The sequence below is a fragment of the Aethina tumida genome, chromosome 1, assembly GCF_024364675.1.
Source record: "Aethina tumida isolate Nest 87 chromosome 1, icAetTumi1.1, whole genome shotgun sequence".
Lineage (NCBI taxonomy): Eukaryota > Metazoa > Arthropoda > Insecta > Coleoptera > Nitidulidae > Aethina > Aethina tumida.
Window position 1 is genome coordinate 79,064,719 of NC_065435.1, and position 24,991 is coordinate 79,089,709.

General features: G+C 34.4%; 1 protein-coding gene across 1 annotated transcript in view; it reads right to left on the reverse strand.

The window, feature by feature from the left end:
- Positions 1–22,554, reverse strand: part of LOC109608538 (neuropeptide CCHamide-2 receptor) — a 28,999-nt gene extending 6,445 nt beyond the window's left edge. Inside the window, exons 1-6 of the mRNA XM_049961514.1 lie at positions 22,493–22,554; positions 12,550–12,757; positions 4,685–4,904; positions 2,962–3,068; positions 2,653–2,909; positions 228–348 (exon numbers count right to left, since the gene is read on the reverse strand). Of these exons, the coding sequence (XP_049817471.1) occupies positions 228–348; positions 2,653–2,909; positions 2,962–3,068; positions 4,685–4,904; positions 12,550–12,752 (908 nt within the window). The 5' untranslated portion in view covers positions 12,753–12,757; positions 22,493–22,554. The remainder of the gene's footprint in view (positions 1–227; positions 349–2,652; positions 2,910–2,961; positions 3,069–4,684; positions 4,905–12,549; positions 12,758–22,492) is intronic.
- Positions 22,555–24,991: the final 2,437 nt, after the last annotated feature.

Here is a 24,991-nt window from a genome sequence, read left to right on the forward strand (position 1 = left end):
TTACTTTTTTATTAGAAGGGTTGATTAGCTTAATATTCTTCGACAGAGGAAACTTTCGCATTAAAATTTGAATTGTGGAACATGAAATAATTTTATTTCAATTTTTGCCTACATTACAGGAAAATTTTGTATATTCGTCTTAACGTAAGACTATTACAAACAAAGGTATGTATAGCATTGTAATTGTATTGTTGTTTTAATAAACTTGTAGTAATTAATTAGCTCACCTTAAACAGAAACCGATGATTCTTATAGCGTGCCACCAATCGTTGTACTCATTTAAGGCGTTTTCGTTCAGGTGAAACCATAGCATAAATACATGATGCGGAAGGAAACAGATAAAGAACACTGAAAGCGACAAAAAATCATCGAAAAATAAAATACATATATTTCAATAAAACTGTGCGTGTTTTAAGAAACAGTCGATTCGTTTTTTATACAATACAATGTTTACGAAACCCGAGATAAGACAGATAAACTAGATAAAATTACTTTAAAATCGATGTGTTGGTTTTCATAGGAACGGCCAATATTTCATGATAACAGTCTTATTGAATGTGAACAAGGATGTTCATAAATCACTCGGTAAAGCTCATTTCGGTATTAAATTAGTGAAAAGCATTTTTCATTGACCGCAGCTTTATTAACACCGCCTAATGTAATTAGCGATTTTCCTGAAGCACAAAGCACCATTCGTCACAAAATACTGTTCAGCTCCTTTGCATAAAATCCCTCATGAATTTTAACGTCATTTAATTTTCCTTTTAAAAATATTATAAAGTTTTAACAAAACGGGCAAGATAATAAATCAAATGTGAAGCAGTGGCTCGAAAATTGAATTACAGTTAAAATGGACCGGAATTATTTCGTTTATTAAGTTGTTTGGATTCATCTGTCTTCCTCGTTTTCGTTATGAGGTGTTGGTATTTTCTTTTTCAAATGCACACATAAAAAAAAAATTTAGTAAACGTACACTAACGCTCATATGTAGAGCTACTTTAGAAATTTTCATTTGTCTTGATAAAAGTGCATATTTAAATATCCATATTATTGTCAAGGGTCAAAAGTAGAGCAACTATAAAATAAAACAACCTTACGTACGTTTAGCCTTTTATTATTTAGTATCTAGTAGCATATCTATTATTTTTAATAACATCTAAACACATTTTATTCATTGATTTTAGTAGCTTTTCAATATAATCGTAAGAAATTTCTTTCGTAGAGTTCATTCATATCTGACAGTCTTTTTGTATGGATTTTTCGATCAATTTCTTCTCAAAGGTTTTCCATTGGATTGAGGTCTGGGTTTTGTTCTGACCAAGGCATTATACGTACTCCTTGAGAAGCGAATCATTCTTTAACTAACTTAGACGTGTGTTTCGGATCGTTGTCGTGCTGGAAGGTTCACTTTAACCTCATGTTACCTTTGCCAAATGGAAGCATATGATTGTACAGAATGTCACGATAAATAAAACGATCCATTATCCCGTCTAACATAACCAGTGGGTCCATGCCAAACCCAGAAAAACATGTTCAAACCATAACGCCTCCTTCACCATGATTCACAGTGGGTTTAGTGTACTTGGGTTTATACCTTTCATTAATTGGTCCTCTCACCAATGAAATGTCATCAGAATTGAATAATTGGAGGCCGACTTTCATCGGAAAACAAATTTGTTTTCCATTGCCCATCTGTCCAAATCACGTTCTCTTGCAAAAAGTAGTCTCGCTGCTCTATAGTTTGAAGAAATGAAGGGCTTATTTGCTGGTTTTCTACCATAAAGACCAATTCCGTTTAGTCTTCGGTACTCACCAAAACACAGAGTTCGTTTATTTTTTGATTTATGCAGGATGCGTTGATGAAAGTGTCGCGACAACAAGCGTTTTTGTTTCCCTGTCCACAGTATTGCGTGTTCTACGACTTTTCGGAACTCCTTCCAGTCTATTCCTTCTGTGAAAATTGGAAATCGTCTTCGAAATGATCGATTTGTTTAAATTTAAATCTACTGCAATTTTACTCTGCTTTTCACCATTCCGGAACTTTTCTGCAATTTGTTGTTTAATTTGTATTGATAAATGGTCACTTCTAGACATTTTCAGCTTTAAGGAACGATGTCGAGAATAAGAAATAAATTATGAAATCAATTGTATTGAATATAGGGTTTAGTTGCTTTACTTATGAACCCTACCCGAAATAAAATGTTGTATAAAAACTATGTAAAAAATGATATCCGTATATAAATTGAGGTATAAAAATTAAATTAAAAGGAATTGTTCTTTTAGTAAAATGATATATATAAATGTTTGTACTCTCAGGATTAATTTATTATACAAACATTTATGGTATAATTGGCAGTAGTTATGTGAAACATTGGTTGCATACACTGCTACATAATAACGTAATATCGATGATCGAATTAACCCAAAACATTTTCAACTTCCATTACTAGTTTTAATATATATATATATATATATATATATATATATATATATATATATATATATATATATATATATATAAATGTTTAACAGTTTCACCGATTCAAACACTGTGTTTCCCAAGACGCAATTCGAATTGACCAAAGTGGTGATTCCCCGATTCCCCGATCGATCCCTTTTGCCAACTCTTAATTTAAACCCGATCGCACTTACGAAAGACGAAAATGAGCACCATCCTGGCGACGTGTCTCCTGGCCTTCGCTTGCGCCACGCTCTGCGTACCCCTTATCTCGCCCGGCATCTCGTTCGCGCTGTGATGCAGTCTGATCGCCATCAACACGTAAAAACAAGCGATGATCGCCAGAGGGATGATATAATAGACCAGTGACTTGATCACGATGCTGTACTTCTTGTAGCTGTCCACGTCAGTGATGTTCGGGAATGGGGAACAGAACACCAGCGTTTTATTCCTGTGCAAACGAAAAACGATGGATTTTTCGAAGATGTAATACGGGGTTTTACCTGTCGATTTCCATGTAATCGAGACGAGAGTTGATAGCGTCCGGTAAGGAGAAGGTGGCGGCCAGCACCCATATCAACGCGGCGCTTAAAACCGTCATCGGTTTTGTCTGCAAGCAAAAGACATGTAAACATGTAAACATGTTTTCGTTTGGTGTCGTCGAATCCCTTTTACGGCAGCTCCTTAAATGTTCGAGCGTTGTAAATAAGTTGTAAACTTGTCGTATGATGCTTTAAGCACTTCGGATAAACAGATTTGAATTTTAATGTTCACTGACTATTTTCCACAGAGAAGAATCACAGTTAATGAAATCTTTTGTAAAAATATACAACAAATTTTATTATAGTGCAAGAGGATATTAAATATTATTACGTATTTGTTGTTTGATGTTGTAACTACATATAAAATTCTTGACGTCAACGTTTTATGACATAAAATAAATAAGAAGCTTTAGAGTTAATAAATTTTCATGTAAATAACTGTTTTTTATAAAGTAATATAATTAAAATTTCATAATTACACAAAAAGGTGTAATAATAAAGAATTATAATGTAAACATATAATTTAGTTTTTAATAATAAAAAAAATATCAAAAGATAATACGTTATTTATTACACATGTGTATAATAAATATAATTCATATTCCGTACTTTATTTCAGAAATATGTTACAAATTAAATTTCGTACAATTTTGCGACATATTATTAATTACTCAATAAAATACAAATACTGAATTGAAATGTAAATTTTAAAACAAAATCAAATTTATCTGTACTTTTTTCCAGTTACTATTTACCTGTAAATTAATTTAATGTTAATGTTCGAATAAACGAATAATAACTTCCGCATGAACTTTTAGTAAACAATTGAGAAGCCCTTCATCTTAATGATACTCTTGCACATAAAGTTCTTTAGAAGTAAAATATCCGACTAATACTACTTAAGCCCATCATATTATAGTAATTACGGTCGTTACATAAACTAGATCATTATAATCCTTCTGAAACCGCGTCTGCGGCACTGGAAAGCCCACCCCTTTTAAAACACAGACGTCGCCACCAAAAATCACGGGGAAGTTTACTTGAATACTTCGTATTTATCGACTGTGACAAATTTACTTTTTTCCTTGATATCGATGGAAAGTTTGTTTGTGTTACCGAGAAACATGTAAAATGTTTCAAGTCGTGAGGGATGATCATAAAAAGCATTTGGACTATTTTGATATTTAATGAAGTTTTCCTGTAGCTTTACATCACATTACCCATAAAACGCTTCATAGAAATTAATAATAGCGTGACAGCATTGAGTTACAAATGGAGGATATTGATTTGATTTTTTCTATTTCAAAGAAAATCCTAAGAAGTCGAATACGTTTTCAGCAAATACATTACATCTTGGAATTCTATCGGGATCTTATTTATGAATAAGTCAATAGCATTTCTAATCCATAATTCCCCATCTAACTCCCATTGACACGTTTTATTGGTCGACGTATTGAGGGATGCTTTCAATTTATTCTTACATCGGGAAAATCTTATTTTATCTCCGTCTTTAATAACACACTCCTCAGCTATATCAAAAACTCCTACGCCATTATCTACAATCAACGCTTCATTGTATCAATTCGTTCGTTTCGTTTCCGGTCAGGGGAGATTAAATTGAACGGCGTAAAACATCGTTTAAAATATTCATTACATGCAAAACAACCGATCAGGATTCACTCACTTGCAACCTTCTTAAGGGATTCACGATGGCACAGTATCTTTCGGCCGAAAGGGCGGTCAGGGTGAACACGGAGACGCCGATGCTGATGTCCTTGGCCGTCTCAGAAACTTTGCAGACCACAACGCCCCAGGGCCAATACTCCACCGTGTAGAGGATGGATGTGAAGGGAACGCATGTTATTATCACCAGCAAGTCGGCCAACGCCAGCGAGAATATGTAGCTGCAACCGAAACACGAACGTGGTCAAACAATCCCCAATTTCATTTCAAGATTCCCATCTTGATTTGATTTTGGAAATGTTATACTATAATATTCTGATTTATTTATGAATAATAAAACAGACTACCTACCATATATTATATTGGTAAGGAACAGAAAAATCAATTACTATGATTTTAATCTATTTCTATTCCTATTAATTTTAGCTTCTTCAAAAACATTTAAAATTCTACATAGTTAAAAAGTTTTGTGACTGAGGGAAATTATACAAAATTGTTGTAGTTAAGTTGTTTGTATAAGTTTCAAAACGTTGGAAACCGAGATACTTTACATTCATAAACTTTCTTTAACAATTTCAATTTCCTAATCCAAGATATCAAGTTTTTCTAACCTTTGCAAGTTTTAAAACATTTAAATCTTGATGTTTGATGATGATGTTTTCTAAACATAAACTGAATTTACCCAGTGAAACATTTCATTACATAGTTGTAATGTAAAGGTTGAGGCTTTCGTGACCATTGTTTCCTTATCTATAGCTGTTCGGTCGACGTTTGTTGGAATTATTTCCTAACGTTTCGCTAGCATGAGTGGCTGACATTTTCAGAGGTCTGATTTGGTTCGTGTCACAGATTGAAGGATTAGCAATGGACAGTCCTCTTAGTCCAGTGATCGCCAATTTGTTTATTGAAAAGTTTGAGCAAAAAGCGATTGAGACTTCCAAACACAAACCTTCTGTTTGGCATCGTTACGTGGATGATACTTTTGTGATATGGAAACATGGTCAAGAAAAACTAGATCAGTTTCTAAAACACCTAAACTCTCAACATAACAATATCAAATTCACAATGGAATTGGAAAAGGAAAACTAAATACCTTTTTAGATGTCCTAGTAGAAAAAGTGGGTGAACATTTACCGAAAACTTACACACACCAATCGATATATGGGAGAAAAGCTATATATATATATATATATATATATATATATATATATAGTTACCCATAAAATTGGAAAAATTTTATTAAATTATAACATGTTTTTATACCAACAAGGAAGATTCCACACAGTCTCAAATCTGCCAAACATAGGAGAGACCATCAACCAGCTTCTGGGATGTACCGCATACCTGATATCACAAAACGTTCAATAGGGACTACGATTAAGGAACACAAACACTGTGCTTCGAGACGAGGGTGAGTGCATGCACGTTTTCTCGATCTCTGAAACATAAAACCATTTGGCATTCATTGTAATTCTAATTGCATGTATGTTGAATATTTGAATAAACCAAATTTGACTTTTATTTCGACCTGTCCGCTTTGCATGATAAGTAGTTGTTAGTATTTATTTTCAGGTACCCTTCTTTCTTGGGCTTTCTTCGCGATGCCCAAGAAAAAGGAAATAATCTTAGCCCAGAAGGAGATCATTGCATCTCTGGAGGGCAAGATTTCCCTTCAGGAGAAGCAAATTGCTTCCCTGATTAAGGAGCTCGGCTCCTTGCGATCTCTGGTGGAGGCCAAGGCCTCCACTCCCTCCCCCGCCCCCCAGCCGCTTCGGCAATCACCCCCGCCCCCCAGCCGCTCCGGCAACCACCCCCGCCCCCGGTGCCGCCCCCGGTGCCACCCCAGCCCCAAATCTGGTGCTGCCCCCAATGCCGCCCCCAACCCCAAATCTCGTAAAACGAGTAATGCCGCCCCCGGTGCCGCCCCAACCCCAAATCTTCCAATTCGCGCAATGCGAACATTGCCGCCCCCAACCCTGGTGCCGCCCCCGGTGCCGCCCCCAACTCCAGAATTCAAAATCCGAATTCTGGAGCCTCCACCCAAAAAAGGCCAAAAAGTGACACCCCCCCACCCTCCAAACCCAAGAAGATCAGGATTGCTCGCAATCCTGTTTCTTCTTCTGACTCCGAGGCAGATCCTTACGAGGATCTGTCTTCTGAATCCTCCTATGAGTCTCCCGCACCCTCCCCTGGTCCACCCCGTGGACTAATCCGTCCCAAACGCCTCCCCCGAAAGGATTTCCCGTCCCTGCTGCCTCCATCGGCAATGGACACCACCCCTTCTCCCCCTTCTGGACAGCCCGCCCAGAAAACCTCCCCTAAAGACTCCCCCGTTCCCATCCAATCCGTGACGTGAATGCATGGCCATCCGTTTTGGATGCCATCAAGTCACAAAACATCTCCTTCAAGACCGCCCGCAACAATGCGAACGGCATACGCATCTGCCCATCCTCCATCAGGGATCATCGTAACCTTACGAGGATCCTAGAGGAGAACGATATTCCCTACAACACCTTCCAGTTGCCGGCTGACAAGCTTCTTGTCGCCGTCATCAGGGGGGTGAATGTAGCTGTTTCGGAGGAAGATATTCGTAATGAACTTCTTTCTCTGGACTTCCCCGTGATGCATGTGCATCGCATGCGCCGCGGCGCAACCCTCTGGCCCCTCGTGGCCGTCCATCTCCCCCGGGATGATAAATCCCGTAAAATTTTCGATCTGACAACCGTGGCGGGTCTCCGCGTCACGGTTGAAAGAAAGAAACCGTCCTCCACCCTTCCTCAGTGTGGCCGCTGCCAGCAGTACGGCCACACGACAAATTACTGCCATGCTCATTGGGTTTGCGGCTTCTGCACCCGTAGGCATGCCACCTCCGTCTGCAAGAAATCTGCAGACGGAAAATCTAAGCCCAAGTGCGCCAACTGTTCTGGCGAACACAGGGCTTACTACAAGGGTTGTCCTAAGGCGACCCACAATAAGTCCAAGTCCTCCTCCCCCCAGACTGCGGTCCCCAAGCTCCCCTCTGCCCCTGTCATCCCCGGAGTTTCCTACTCCCAAAAAGCCTCTAATAAAGTGGGTGCACCTCCCGCAACCGCTACCACCTCCTCCCCAGCACAATCTCCTGCTTCCCAACAGGAGATTCCTGCTTCCCAAACCCCCCAACCCCAAATCGAACCCAACTACCAGTCCCTAATGGCCGAAATCCAACGGCAAAACTCCCTCATCCTAGAACTTTTCAAGAAGTTCGATTCTCTGCTTCCCAGCCCTCCCAATGGACACTAAGCCCTCCCTGAAGATTCTGACCTGGAACGCCAATGGCGTAACCACTAAAATCCTTGAATTGACCCAATTCGTTGAAGACAATCACATTGATTTGATCTGTCTTCAAGAAACCTATCTCTGCCCGTCCAAAAACCTCTTTCTGCCTGGTTTTGTTGTCTATCGTCTCGATAGAAACACCATTAAATCTTCTATTCATCACAGGCAAGCAGATATCTCTGACTTCCTGGGTGAAGCAGTTGGTTTAGAAATTACCCCCGAATCGGGTAAACTTACCCGTATCTTTTCTGTTTACGTTCCTCCGACCATAAACATTAAAAATCTCCATCTCACCTCGTTATTCCAACCGGGATGCGAAGTCATTCTAGCTGGTGATTTCAATTCGAAACACGAAGCTTGGAATTGTCTCCGCACAAATCCCAATGGAAGACGTCTCCAGCGACTTTCCATCAACCACGACTTCGCTATCGAGCCCCCCGACTCTCCCAACCATTTCCCACATGCCCGTAACCAAAGGCCAGATATTCTTAGCCTCTTCTTGTGCTATGGCCTCATTCAGGTTGTTGAAGTTTCCACAACACCTGAACTCTCCTCCGATCACAATCCAACGATTCTCACTAAATCTGGTAATTTTATTACCAGGGAAGTGAGTATTCGTGCTATGGATTGGCCCAAACTCTGTTTTCTTCTCGCTTATGCAGACGATGTAGCCCTAATTTTCCACACACCTCAGTATCAATACTCCCGAAACTATATTCAGCGCTTCCTTCCCGAAGTGCTGGATTGGTACTCTAAATGGCGTTTAGAAATAAACGCCAGCAAATCTGTCGCAATATTCCTTTCGGATAAGCGACGTCCTCCCCCCAAAATCCACATCAATGATCATTTCATTGAGTGGAGCCCCCAAGCCAAGTATCTTGGCGTTATCATCGACCGGAAACTTTCCTGGTCAGCCCATATTAAAGCTGTGAGAAACAAAATTCTTGCCGCCTACAATTCCCTAAAATCTTTCTTCAAGTGTAAGAAGATTTCCTTTCCCACAAAATTGCGTACCTTCAACGCAATCATCCACTCCATTGCCACTTATGCGATCCCAATCTGGGGTACCGCAGATAGTCTCCCCCTTCTTCAAGGAACATATATGCGATTGCTCAGGATTCCCTGGGCATCCCATATTATGTTCGAGAGAACTCCAGATCACTTCCCTGGCAGATTCTGCAAAGATTCTCGCCAGAAATCTCCGTGCATCTGTCCTTGCCCACTCCAACCCCGAAATCTCGGGTTTGGTGAACTATCGCCCCCGGAACTATCCAGACAGATACAAGAGGCCCTCCCTCTTGGCTGTCTGAATGAATAAGTTCCCATCTGCCCTTCTGGGTTATAGCTTTTAGAGCTGGTCCCCGATGGAGAGTGGTTTTTAGTCCGTGAGAATCGGACACTTGCCTCCGAATTCCGTTCAGGAAAAAAAAAAGGAACACAAACGAAACTGCATCCTAGGAAAATCAGATAAGTCTGCTGTAGCTGAACATGCACTGAAAATCATAAGATAAAATTCCAAGATACATAATTGCTTGTCTCGACAATCGGATATCACAAGAGAATGATTAGGGAAGCAATTGAAATCCATAAATACGGAAACAATTTTAACAGAAAAAAAGAAGCATTGAAGCTGAATAAATTATGGGCACCAGTGCTCAAGAACACCAAAATCGCTAAGCAGATAAGAACGTCATTTAGTTTTCAATCAGATGTCAAAGTGACACGAACCAAATCAAACCTCTGAAGATGCTAGCCACTCGTACTAGCGAAACGTTAGAAAATAATTTCAACAAACGTCGACAATAAATCCGAACAACTTTAGATATTTTGCTCTCTTTTTGCAGAATACAGATTCAAATCAAAATTAAAAACATCATCAATCTAGTCATTTTTGATGAATTTTACTGAAACAAAACTAAACATTTAAATGGCATATACAAATATGGAATTAAAGTGTATGTGTGTTTTTGGACTGGTGTAAAAATGTTATAGTAATGAGGGTTTTAATTTTTTGTTTTATCTTGTCCCTTTAGGCACACCGTTTATTTCAGCAATATTACAACTAGTCATAAAAGAGATAAGAGCTCTAAAATTTATAACTCTCATATAATAATGTTGTTTATAAAAATTCAAACGACAATAAACTTATATAAAGACAACATACTTGAAAATTTAAAATATTATTTAATGTTAATTCATAAAGCCAAGAGTTTAATAAAGTGATGTTAGTGTATTCAAATGTAATTATCCACTGACATTTTAATACTCCTATTACATAAATTAATTACTGAAAACAGAGACCAACAATATTAACTGCATGTGTAATCCATGTCGGAAATCTTCGCTTTCAGCGCGTCATTGAACATTATCTAGATGCAAATTAATTAACACACTTGCAACCCGTTGATAAATTCTAATCGTTATTGCAGCGATTGAAAATTACACCATGTGTTTACCAAACACAATAAGAAGGCAGGATCGATTTTGGACGCAATTAATCAAAAAAAAAAACACAAGTCGGGAGCAGTGGATTAATAGTCAAACAATGTCAAAACGGTTGCGAGCCTAACAAATCCATCAACCGTTATTGATTCGAAATTCATGCCCAATAAACCGAACAAAGACCCCACAACTGATTATAGAAATTGGAATTTTGGTCCGATCGCTTATTTTTTTCGTAACGTAAAAATTACGCTTTGATACAACGGGGGTGTGTAAATGTTGATGGAATTTGGATGAAATCGTTACGGGATAGAGAAAGTTGTGAATTTTGCGATCCCGGTTTATTGTCAGGAATGTATGGTAAATGGGGAACGGGGCTTGATGATATTGGACTGGAACCTCTAAATATACTTCTATAGAATCTGAGCGAGAGCGCAATTTGCGTAAGCAACCCTATAAATTTTTAAAGAATAGCTTTTTCCAGTTTCAAAAATTGTAAAAAAAAAACTAACATTTTAGTACAAAAATGTATATATATATATATATATATATATATATATATATATATATATATATATATATATACATATATATATATACATATATATATATATATATATATATATATATATATATATATATATATATATATATATATATATATATATATATACATATATACATATATACATTATATAAATAATAGTAGAAATAAAAAAAATAAAAAAGTTCTCTTCGGGTTTTACGCTGGATTTATAAACTCAAATTGTTAGTAAAAGGTATTTTCTTCTTCAAATATGAATTTAAATTCGTAAATAATCAGATATATGTTATCTTAGGTTTGCTAGGAGTCACAAACAATAAAACAATAATAATGTTACTGTTTGGTGACTCCTAACAAACCTAAGATATATCTGATGATTTTCGCATTTCGGTCCATATTTGAAACATAGAACACATTTTATAAATAATTTGTGTATATGATAATATAAACAAACCAAGAACTTTTTGTGTCCTCCTAGGTTTTTCCCGGTTTTTAGTTTTTAGTTTCGTGAAAGTTTTCGTAAAATTGTTGAAACAAGAACCTATTAAAGCAGAGAAGAACGGCCAACGAACAGAACGAAATTTCTAGAACATCAGTTGTCTAAGTTGTCATTTAGTTGTCAATCAGATGTCAAAGTGACACGAACCAAATCAGAGCTCTGAAGATGCTAGCTACTCATGCTAGCGAAACGTCAGGAAATAATTCCAACAAACGTCGACCAATAGATCCGAACAACTATAGATATGATATTTGTTTTTTATTTTAAATGACACATGTCAATAGTGATATTAAAACAGTTCAAACATAACAACATTGTACGTTTGAAGATAATTCTTTATAGATTTCTACAAAATAATTTAATGTAGGACAGAAGTTCATTTAAAAAATTAATTACAAACCACACAGAACACTAAAAGAAAATATTAGATGTGTATGTTAGAGTAAATAACAAATCATAAAAACATTCTTTTGATTTTTGTTCGTTTTCTAAGACCTAATTTCAAGTTAAGGCTGACAGTTCTCTCAAGCGCAACACAATTTTCTAACACTTGATAGTGTCAGTTTGCACGGAAAATTTTTAAAAACAGCCCCGTCACTCCGACAAAGTGTTTATCGACTGCATTTCAATTCCGAGGATGCGAAATCAAAATCAATCTCTCTCCGGTGAAACTTTAACGAGACAAACTCGACGTTTTTTTTACCGCCGTTATTAAATTAATCAACGTCGTCACCAATTTACCCTCCTCGAGAATTTTTACTTAGGCGGAGAATGCGAGATTCCGTCACGGAATTTGGTAATAAGTTAAGAATGCGGTCGCATAATTAACTCCACGTCTGTCAATCACAATCTTGGGGTTGCGAAAAAAATGTGTTCTATCCTTACATTGATATGTATGGATAGATAATTCAATGTTAATGGTTTTTAAAAGTTGGAGTATATGCACCCTACAAAAAACATTTTGAAGCTACATACCTGTTAAATAGGACTTATAAAACTGAGTGTATTAGTTGTGGAAGATTGTGTTTCGAAGAATGTGTTTGAAAGAAATAAAATTTGATCTTACGTGTTGGGGACGTTTCGCATGGCTCTGTGCCGGATAAAAATTATGACCAGGGTTCCATTTCCTATAACGCCGACCACAAATATGATGAAAAACAGAACTGGAACGATGTAGGTTTCGGGACGTTGGTCGTACGGTGTGTAATTGTTTTCCGGGTCGACCGTCGACAAAACGATGTTCTGTGACAAATTCGACGACTGGTCCATGATTTCTGAAACCATTTTAAAATGATTATTTTGTAGGAACGCGTTGGTTATAAGGTTATTTATATTTGCATCATAAATAAATCAAGATATCGACGTTGTGCGGAAAAGTAAAGAAAACAATAAATCGCAACAAAATATCACTAGTTGGTTCGTAACCGAAACGGACGCCATTAATTTCATGGTTGACTTTCAAATCCGACACATTTACGCGTTAATAAAAACACAGACAAGTAACACCGCACTTTATTTACGGCCCTACGGCCCTTTGAAGTTAAACAAACATTGAAAAAGGAGTCGAAAACTGTTACAAATTGCGCGATCGTTAATTAGCACTCACACTCATCATAAATACAGGTATTAATGGAATAACCAAGCTGTTTATCACGGCGTTTTAGACAATAAATCGTCTATTGTTATACCTGCTACATAAAAGGCCGTAAAAATAATGCAAACAGAAACAACCCTTAATTTTAACTACCATAATAGATAATAATAGACTGTAAGTGCTAATTATACGGTGAGTGTACATTTAGTATTTGAAAATGAAGTTTGTCTTTCAAATAGTTAACTTCACAACTTGATAGATGTTTGAGCCTGAATGTCAAGGTCGAAAGATAATCACCAATCGCACAAATTGAAAGCCATATTCGGAGTCCGTCAGCTGAAAACTATAGTTCAGGAACATGTAAGTAAAAGTTAAAAGGTTGTTGGATCATTAACGAGGAAACTAGTATGGAAATGGTTTGGAAGTGGGCCAGCTCGAGGGCACACAAAAACATGTCGGAAACTGGGTAAACAAATCGTTATTTAATGTTCCCTTGATAATTATTCATATTGCATTTCGACTGTTAAACACTCGGGTCCGCAATTTATTATATCCCGCCGCGGAAACGTTCAAAACAAACTAATCCGATAATTTCTGCCTTTTGTGTTTTCATTAGACGGTTATTGAAAAGTGATTACTTCGAACAAATGTTTACTTTTGTGGGTGTAGTTGAGCCCTAAGATTAAAAATGAGCAACCCACAAGCATTTTGTTTAAAATTAAATATTTGTTAGACGAATCTCATTTTACAAAATTACGTCAATGTAAACAAGTTCAAATTGTTATATTTTGTTTCAATTTGTTCGTTCGTTCGTTTCAGCCCGAAAGCTAATTAGAGTCCGTCCATTTTTAAAATTGTAATCCGCCAAACTCAAGAAGTTAGACATCAATCATGGAATTAAGCATCCGGCGTAATTAGGATCCGGCACGCGGCAAATATATTTATGAAACATAAAAACCACTTGTTCACTAAATTGTCCCTTTGAGACACTTCCTCTTTTATTATAATACATTCATTTGTACAAACAGTCCACTATATTAACCTTTTTATTGGTCTGGAGGGACAACAGGTCTACTTAAAGGTCGGCCAAAAAGTTCAACAGCCCATTGTGACATTAAACATGATAGGTTTGTGTGAAATACACGTGTATTGTAATTTGAATTGTACAATAAATAAGACAATGTAAAAATGGATTTTAAACGAGATTTAATAAAAAATGTTTATTTGTGTCTGTCAGGTCTGCATCTCCCGCTTGTTTATGTCATTTTAATCCTGAAATTCGAAACGATGGATCCAATCAATTTAGATCGGACGACTGTAAAAATGCCACTTAAGAAGTCGACCGATTAAACGAATCACCGCAATAAGTAAACACTAGAACTCATTTAATTCCAGGCGTTTTCCTAAGCAGAAACTGCTTGTAAATTACCCGGGATTTTTTCTAATTGCACATAAAACTCATAGTGATTTATTATTTTGGGACGGTTCTACATGTTATGGAGTTAAATTGGTGTGATGCAGAATTTAATAAAAAGGCAATTAGTGTAAAAGCTTTTGAACCTTAATTAAAGTGCACTGGTCAAAAAACTTTCAAGTTGATGTAACCGATGTAATTTTAAAAATGATATTGCACTAATTTTGTATATATGAAAACATATGTATGTTAAAAGTCGCATATTTTTAATATAATTATAATTTAATAGTAAAAATATTACAATTATTTTTCAATAAAAACATTTGTTTTGTCACATGTTATTTGTATATAGTCTTAAAAATAACCATTTACTGTATGTATATTCAAAAATTCAAAAAAGGAACATAAATCTTTTCTGACAGATCATACATTTATTTCATACTGAACAAATATTTTGTATAAAATACTTTACTAAATCACACAAAGAAATATTGATATACATAAATTTTGGTAATCTTGTTTGCTCAATTCATTAAAAGAAAATTAACTCACATTTACAAAGATTTGTGTGTGTATGAGCAAATTTGCATAATACGTTGTACGAAAGCGCGAATTGAAGTTGGTGGAACCGAGCTTTCCAATATTTGTTGATCGATTAACTAAATAGGAATTTCAATCGTTGATATATGCTCTCTTTCGCCGAATGCTTTTTATTAAATTAAAATTTTAATATATTGAAAAATAAATAAAATTCTAAATCTAATAAAATTTAAACAATATAAAAATTTAAACAGCCCAACTTTTTAGCTAATAAAATAAATAAAAATTAAAAATTGAAAAATGATAAAATGATAAAGTAAATACCACAAAAAGAATATTTGAAATTTTACATTTAAGAAATTTAAATGAATATACAAAATTGTCTTAAATCATTCATTTTTAGATAAAATTTATTTTAACTTTTTTAACATTCTAAATTGTTATCTTAATTTTTCTTTTCTAAAATGTGAATACATAATACTTAAATAAAATTATGAATTATCGAATGTTTGATATATCAAATAGTTCGAAATTTTTGAGAAAAAAGATATAATTATTGAGTGTTGATAATCAATTATTTATTAACTGCTATTGTTTAATAATAATAATTAATCTTTCGAAAAAACTCTGTTATATTGGTTTGCTTCAAGGCACATTGCTGCTGCTCAGACCGCTCAATAACTTTTTTTAAGAGAAAAAGTGCCTGTAATGCTTTTTTATCACTTTAGTTTTGTAGATTGAAGCTTTGTAAAGTGTCGAATGAGGCTCTTGCTTCCTTAACTGACACCTCTGCCAAAGGTTCTGATGTATCGTCCTCATCTTCATCGTTGCTTTTTTCATTTGCATCTGTTATAGATAAAATTTCAGCATCGGATAGTGAACCTGAGACAGGAACATCTTCATCCACTTGAACAAAGTCAGAAAAACTCGCATTGATGATGTCAACTAGTGGTTCTATTGCTGCTTCTTCATGATCCGTAATTATTGGAAGATTTTCCTGATCTTCATTTAGGAAACCGGATTTTTTGAATCAACTGAGAATCGCTAGTGATGATACAGCTCTCCATGCCTTGTCAATCAGTAAAATAGCCGTCAGAACCCTGATATATGCAATTAGCTGGTTGTCGAGAGGTTGTAAAACGAGCTTAACAATTTTTTTTCGATAGAACGACTTAAAATTATTGATGATCCCTTGGTCCAATGGTTGCAATTTGGAAATTGTATTGGGCGGAAAGAAGTAGAGTTCTATGTTGGACAATGTAGGGGACTGTTGTGGACAGAGCAATTGTGTAAAAAGAGCAAAATTTTCCCCTTTTGTCGTTTAATGTCCCCATTAACTGTTAAAAGCTAATTGTTAAAAAGTTCTGTCGTCATCCAAGCTTTTTTGTTAGCACAATAATCAGTAGGCAATGATTTCACTCCTTTGAAACATCGCGGTTTCATTGCTTTTCCTATCACTAAGGGTTTAAGTTTTGTAAGTTTTCCGATCCGTCCATATTTATTGCAAGTAAAATAACCCCATAACATTTTTCATCTTTAAAAGTCAGCGTTTTGTCCGATAAACAATTGAAAAGTAGGCCAGTTTCATCAGTATTAAAAATGTCTCGGGCATCATAGTTTTCAATCAAAGTCTTCAATTTACATACAACTCCTTACAAGTTTTAGCTAATAGACACTTTTTGTTCCCTACACTGTCTTAGCCAAATGACCATACTTTCTTCCAGACGAGAAAATACACCTTTAGTAGTTCTTTTCCGTACGCCAGCAGTTTTAGCAGCATAAATTTTCCCCTTGTGCTTTATTATGGTTGAGAGAGTACTCGGAGGAATCTTAAATTCTTGTGCAATACCACTTTTCTTCTCACTTCCCTCTACTTTTTCGATTAATTTCTTATTTTCAGCAATCGTGAAGCATTTATATTTTTAAAGACTCATAACTAACACAAACTTTTATTTAATCTGTATACAACCAACGAAAGAGTAACAGTAACTGAAACTTAACTAAACAAACCAATTCGTAAAAAAGTGTGTGTCAAACTAATCATTACATAAACAAAAGTTCGTGCACGATGATATAAGTTTGAACTTGTCTCTCTCTTTCTCTCTGCAACTTTGAATTGTCGTATGTTTGACGCCGATGAGTTCGAATTAACGCATCGCTTTGTTACGTAGCGATGATTTTTTCGTTCGAATTAGCAAGTGAAGGTTTGAATTAATCAATAAAAAACTTTTCTTTAAATAATGAGGTATGTTAAAATGAAATTTTAAATATTAAAAAGAATTGAGACATCTATTTTATATCGACATGAATTAAAAAAGAGCTAAGGGATAAGATTGACACAAATTTACATTGATTTATATGTATGATTCTAACGAAATTTTCATAATGCACAACGCGTCGATTGTGGGATGTCGAAAATGGCGTGATTTTTTATTTCGTATTCCCAATGTTTGTTCATCGATTAACCAAATTGAAATTTCAGTCGGTGATTTATGCAGTCCTTTACCGAAAATGCCTTTTTCATGCAAATTCCTAATAAACACGAAATTTGATTTTTTTGGATTTGAAGCTTGGAATGTCTTTAAAGGCTTACAACAAAAGAAAATTCCGAGTGTTAAATATAATGTCTTTATAATTAGCTCAATTAGTTGATGTAATTTTGTCGACAATTAGGGAGGAAAATTGGCTGCGCAGAAAACGTAGCAGGAATTAGACGATTCATTTAGTCAGTATTAAATTTAATTGGCAATTTGATACAGGAGGAAAACGTTTCCTTCATTAAGATCACCATTAACCATCTCAGTTTTCACGCACTATCAAAATTGTTTTTTTTTTTGTATTCAGTTTCATAGGCGGTAAAATGCAAGTGCACTATTCGAAGTATAATGTCTTGTGTGTCACACCGATAACTATTTGGAGTTGAACATTTAACGACATAATTTTTCAGCACACTTAAAATTTACGACTGGAAACGTTGACAATGTATGAAACGTAATAGTCTACTTGCGGGCACTTCATAGTAGATAATAAAAGTAAATCTGAATTGTTCACAATAAAACGTCGCATTTTACAATAAAATCAATTTTACAAATTAATATCTACATCTGGTTGTTAAAAAATTATTACCACACTAACAGACACACTAAATACCTCTAATTAATATACAATAATTCATATCATTTAATAGGATACGGTAGAAATGCGAAATCGTTTCATTCATAAATTTTAAAAGTTTTTTCCTCGTTTAATCTTTTTTCAGAGCAATTAAACGTTCGGTGACAATTCAGGATTATGCAAAGTGAGCTTTTACCTTGATTAATGTTTTCCGAATACTCTTTTTTGTCTTGTTGAAAATTCTACGTTTAATATTGTCTCTGGATAATATTTAACGACTCGAAAATGTTTTTAATGTCCTGAATAAAATACCAATAATCCTAGTTTATTACAAGGATTTAAAGATTTTTAAATCGTACAGAATTTTCCGTCCGTTTTTTGTCGATTTGAATAAGTGCTTCTTTGTTCGATTGTAAGAAATGTTAAATGGTACACCAAAACTGTCTGAAAAGGACAATAAGAGAATTTATTCAAAAGTTTCTTCCAACAAAATGTGCAAAACGAAATTGTGCCGCGGAATTATTACAATGGGACTGGATTGTTATGTTCCGTGTAATTCTGCGTTTCAGGTAAGATGAGTGAAAAACGCGGCCAATTACCCTAAAAGCTTCTGAATCAAGACGAAAGATCACGTCAGTACTTTAAAAGACGTCAAATTGCCCGTCACAAAAAGCACTTTTTGTGATAATATCGTGCGTGATTGGAACTGAAACAAACTTTATTTATCGGGATGCTTTCTGCTGAAACGTTACTTTTCTAATTAATTGATTTGTCAGGATTTTAAAAGGGACACAAAAACCTCACGGCAACAAAAGCAAAATCTTTCAAGTTTGATATAAAGAGAAGATTTAGTTTAATTTTCGCAAGTTTTCTTTACATTGTTATTCATTAAAAAGTGACTTTATAGAAAATAATGAAATGTGGTTCAATTTTACGTTTCAGGATAAGCATGAAAACTGTAAAAAGCTCTCAAGTCAATCGAAAATGCACATCTCATTTTAAAATATTTTACTACAACTTTCGGCCCACATTACGTGTTTGAATTGAGGATTTTATAGACCAAATTATCTTCTACCATACATGAATTTAATTTGAGCAGAATGTAAATTTTGAATAGAATTCACTGCACACAAGATATTTTTTAGTGTCTTCTCTAAATGTTTCCCGAGCGGTTATATTTTACAAGGGAGTAAATAAACAAGTCTGGATTGCGTCAAGTCGAGCCACGTTAAAATCCTTTTTTATCCTCCACGTTGATTGCCCGACTAATGGATTTTCATAAAGAATGTGTCGTCTTATGGTCTTCGCAGAAGTAATTTGCTAGATGATAAAAAGCCGGCCATGAAATAAAACACTTGCTTTTGATACTAATGAACACGAACAGGAGTGAAACATAGTGAAACAAGAAAAAATCTATCTTTTAATAAACCATAAGTACATAACTAAAATTGTGGATTCACTCAGAACGGAAATCTGTAGGTTTTGGGCGGACAATTTTTCGTTCACGTACCGCATCCGATACACCGATCACGTAACGGATTAACCGGGACTTAAGCCCGAAATCTACTTGAAATCGGAATTATATATTTCTCGGTGATGTGTTCCTATATATAGGAAATACATCAATCGGCTTTGGATTCGGTGTCAGAAATGAAATACGGGTTTTAGCCTGGATATTGAGTAGTTCTACCCTTTTATAAATGCGACAGACGTTAGATAAATAGATAAAACGAACGAATGTAGCGGCACTGCCGCGAAAAATTGTTTGTATGATCCGAAAGTGCATCAAGATTTGATACACAAAAATGTACATGAACTTTAACCACTATACTGTCGACTGTAGAATGTCGAATAGAAAATGTATCATTTTAACCGAGGTGATTTTTTTAAATTGTCATCCGATTAATTAAAAATAAGGTTATATTTAAGGTTACCCCTGTCCCACCTGCGGGGACAAAACAAAAACTGTAAATGTATGTGCATGTTTCGCATTTATTATATTGTAAACAGTGACCATACAATTCGTACATTTCCTCTGTTCCCTGTTTTCCTGTTTTCCTCTTTTACAACTCCCGGACCTTTCCTTTCTTTATAACGTCAGAATACCATTCCTGAATTACAGGTTTGTTATGCCGTGTTTTGTGAATGTTACATGTTTATGTTAAATTGGAATTATAATAAAATAATTATGGCACGACGGTTTAAATTAATTGGAGTTTGTGTGTTAATTAAATTTTAAATGTGCTCACACAAAAAATTGACGTAAACAATGTGAATTGAAAAACAATACTCGAAACAATACCTTCATGTTAATTAACAAACAATGCAGGTAATTTGTAATTATACTAAAATATTTAAATATAGTATTTAGTATTTTAAAAATTCAATAAATTTTTAACTTGTACAAATGGTAAATATTGAAATATTAGAAATTTATAAATAAATAAATAAATGAATTTAATTTATATTACTATATATAGTCAAATAAGAAGTGCTTCATCTCGCTTATATGATCAAAATACATAAGGATAATGTACCACTCCGACCCATCGTTAGTACTCCTGGGTCACCAACATATAACTTAGCTAAGTATCTTACCAGATTGCTACAACCTCGTGTTGGAAACACCCCAACCTTTCTCAAAGATTCCACTCATGTTGTTGTTTTGTTTTGGTCAGTTTCGATGTAGAACTAAAGTTCCTGTCAATGATTCCTTAAACATGATATCAGAAATATTCCTTCCAGATATAGTGCATCTTTTCCATACGTGCCTTACTAAAAGCTATTTTTTTTTTGGAACAAATTCTACAAACAGACTGAAAGATTTGCAATGGGCAGTCCTCTTAGTCCAATGATCGCCAATTTCTTTATGAAAAAGTTTGAACGAAATGCGATTGAGACTTCTTCTGTTTGGTATCGTTACGTGGATGATACTTTCGTGATATGGAAACATGGACAAGAAAAACTAGATCAGTTTCCAAAACACCTAAACTCTAAATAAATAAAATTCCAAGATACACAATTGCTTGCCTTGACAAATGGATATCACAACAAAATAAGATAAGAATAGAAGAATAAGAATGGCCAACGAACAGAATGAAATTTCTAGAACATCAATTGTTTAAGTTGTCATTTAGTTGTCAATCAGATGTCAAAGTGACACGAACCAAATCATCGTGCTAGCGAAGCGTTAGGAAATAATTCCAACAAACGTTGACCATAAACCCGAACAACTATAACAGATATGGAACTAATATGTGAAGTAGTAAAAAATAATTTTAAAAATATATATTATTTTATATATTAGAATATAATAATATTTAAAAAACAAAATTAAAACAGAGATTGAGTAATTTAAGATAATAATACTAATAAAATTCAAAGATATACAAAATCAGTAAGTAATGCAAAAATACAATTAAACAATAATTATTCAAGAAAAATGTATTCAAGAGATGTGAAAAAGTGAAATATTGATCTCCCTCTTTGAAGGAGTTTAATTAAATTTCCATCGTATTCACATAAATTCAGTAAACAATCGAAAAACTGCACACAATACAATAAAAATCATTCAGCCAGAAGACGTGGAACGAGAACGCGATTACATTTTTCATTACAAAATGTCGAGCGTTTCAATAATCCTAATTTTAAACGTCGCGAAAGATCAAAGCGCAATCTTGATTCGCACTTGCTCCGTATAAAAGGGAAATCAAATATTACGAAAAAAAGTCGTACAGACAGCGAATAAATTCCGCCAGTGATGATATATGAACTGAAGTAAAGACGCCTTGAATAAATATGAAGAGGAGAACGGGTGAGTAAAATGTGGGAAATACTGACAAAAGTCCTGTTGTGGTTTCGCTTTTACTTGGGATGATTTTAAGATCCGGTTGATTTTGGGTTGAAACTGACAAGAATTTCGCTAAATTTAGGCCTGTTTAATGAGTTTCACCCTTGTAATTTCACTAGGAGGATTATAATTTGATTTTCCTTCAAAGTTTATTTAATTATAAATAAATTTGGAATTTTTAAAATATTTCAATTTTATTTAATTAATTTTAAAATTATTACCCAAAATAGGAGATATTATTAGTAAATTAAATAAAATATTTGGTGTAAAAACTTTTTTAATCAAACCAACCGTAATCTGAACAAATCGCGCATTTTTTTCCATTCACAAATTAAATCCGGATGTGCCGCGACATAATTTTAAAGTGGCAAAGAAAATATTTGCGCACTGATTTCTCAGACGAAGAATACATCACTGTCGGTTACACGGAGATCCCGTGGGAGTGCGAAAATCTGTAAACAGCAATTTGAAAGAGGTCGGATTAAATTTATACTCACATATTGCGAATTTCCCACTAGGTTTTCCCATTTTTGCATTACACCATTAAACTCCACTATTTTATTTTTACATTCAGTTTGTTTTCCTAATTAAAACCGTACGAGAAATTAAAATTGCGCCGATTCAGTTTTCCTTCGGGTGTTTTACAACGAAAAAACGATGTGAGTACCTAATTATTTACGGGATAAACTGGCAGCATTTCTATATTGGACACGTGCAATTTCCGTTCCAGCAAACATATCAGTGGGACGTGTTCTATTTAATTTATTTATTGGTACGTAATGTATTTAATTGTAATGGAAAACGGAATCGAAGTCTTCCTTTATAGTTCGATTTAATGTGTTTTTAACAAGATTATTTTTACTTATATACATATTGTTACGTTATTGCTTTTGTTTTTATATTAATTTTTTTATTTTTAAAATCAATTTTTAAAATTCATGATGACCATGACAAAACGAATTTCGTTTGTATTTAAAAAATTAATGGGAAGGTTGAGGCTTTCGTGACCATTGTTTCCAATGTAATTGGAAAAGGAGAACCAAATACCTTTTTTGGATGTCCTAGTAATAAGAGTGGGTGAACATTTAGACCATACAGTATGCCGAAAATCTATACACACCGATCGATATCTACATAAACTATCTAACCATCATCCTAGTCAAAAACAAGAGATCATCAAACCACAAACCGAACGAACCAAAAGGATATGTGCCACAAACCACCTCGCTGAAGAACAAGAACACACAGGTCAACGGATTCAAACGCTCAAAAATAAAACGCGCAATAAAACCTCATACTAATAATAAAGGTTCACCTTGTGGGCCCACGATTGGTAAAGTTTTTCTCCCATATATAGTACGAAAAGAGTTTGACCCATCTGAATCCTGAAAGAGACATCATGTGCAATAGAGACAGTCTCCCACTATGGAACAGACTTCTACAGTCTCTGACATGCATGATGTCTCTCTCTAAATTCAGACGGGTCAAACGCCTGTCCTACTATATATGTAAAGTTACCGATAGAATTGAATAAATCTTATTAAAATATAACATCCATACCGTTTTTATATTACTAAGGAAGATTCAATAAAGTCTCAGATGCCAAAAATAGGAGAAACCATCAAACAGCTTCTGAGATATAGCGCATCTTGTGGGAAAGTATACATCGGTACCACGAAACGTTCAATAGGGACTAGGATTAAGGAACTCGAACGAAACTGCATCCTAGGACAATCAGACAAGTCTGCTGTAGCTGAACATACACTATTAGATAGATATCACAAGATAAAATTCCAAGATACACAATTGCTTGCCTCGACAACCGGATATCACAAGAGAATGATTAGGGAAGCAATTGAAATCCATAAATACGGAAATAACTTCAACAGAAAAGAGATTGAAAGATTGAAGCTGGATAAAATATGGACACCAGTGCTGTCATATTTCACTGGGTAGATTTAGTTATGTTTAGAAAACATCATCATCAAGTATCTCGGTTTCCAACGTTTTGAAACTTACATAAACAACTTAACTACAACAATTTTGTATAATTTCCCTCAGACACAAAACTTTGTAACTATGTAGATTTTTAAATGTTTTGAAGAAGCTAAAATTAATTGGAATAGGAATAGATTAGAATCATTGTAAATGATTTTACTATTCTACCTCTGAAGATGCTAGTCTCTCGTGCTAGCAAAACGTCAGGAAATAATCCTAACAAATATCGACCAATAAACCCGAACAACTTTAGATATGTATTTAAAAAACTGTTACATTTATTTATGAATGTATAATTTATAATTTAAGTAAAACTAATTTACATGAACAATTATAAATCTGAGATATTTTAACTTAATCTGTCTTAGCTTGTTCAATTTAACAGATTTGCCTCGAGCACCTTTTGTTTTCGAACTAATCTGTTCAAAAGTGTGTATTTTCGAGGAAAACGCTTACGATGTTTTTAATCAGATTTAATGAAGACAATCAGTGCATTTCGTTTTATAAACAAGCCAATTTGTATACAAATTTAAATAAAGTTTAATCTTAAAGTCTGTATACTAATTTAATAAAATTTTGAGAATAAAAAATTGTGACCGAAATTATTATTTTTTTAATACCGCAAAAAGTTAGATATTTTACATTAAATTAAATTTTTTTTATAAAAAGAAGATAAATTAACATTAATAAAAATCAATAAATAACCGAAATTATTATTTTTTAATACTGCAAAAAGTTAGATATTTTATATTGAATTAATTTTTTTTTTTTATAAAAAGAAGGAAAATTAACATTAATAATTCTGAAGATATTTAAAAGTATATATTCTAAAAGTAAGTATTTTTGGATGAAAATAAGATTAGACGAACGACAACAAATACGAAAATATTTGAAACAATATTGTATATAAGAAAAAAACAGTATCTAGATAAGATATTAATAAAAGTATATTTGAAAATTAAAGCATTTGTAAAATACAAAAAGCTCCAGTTGCGTTT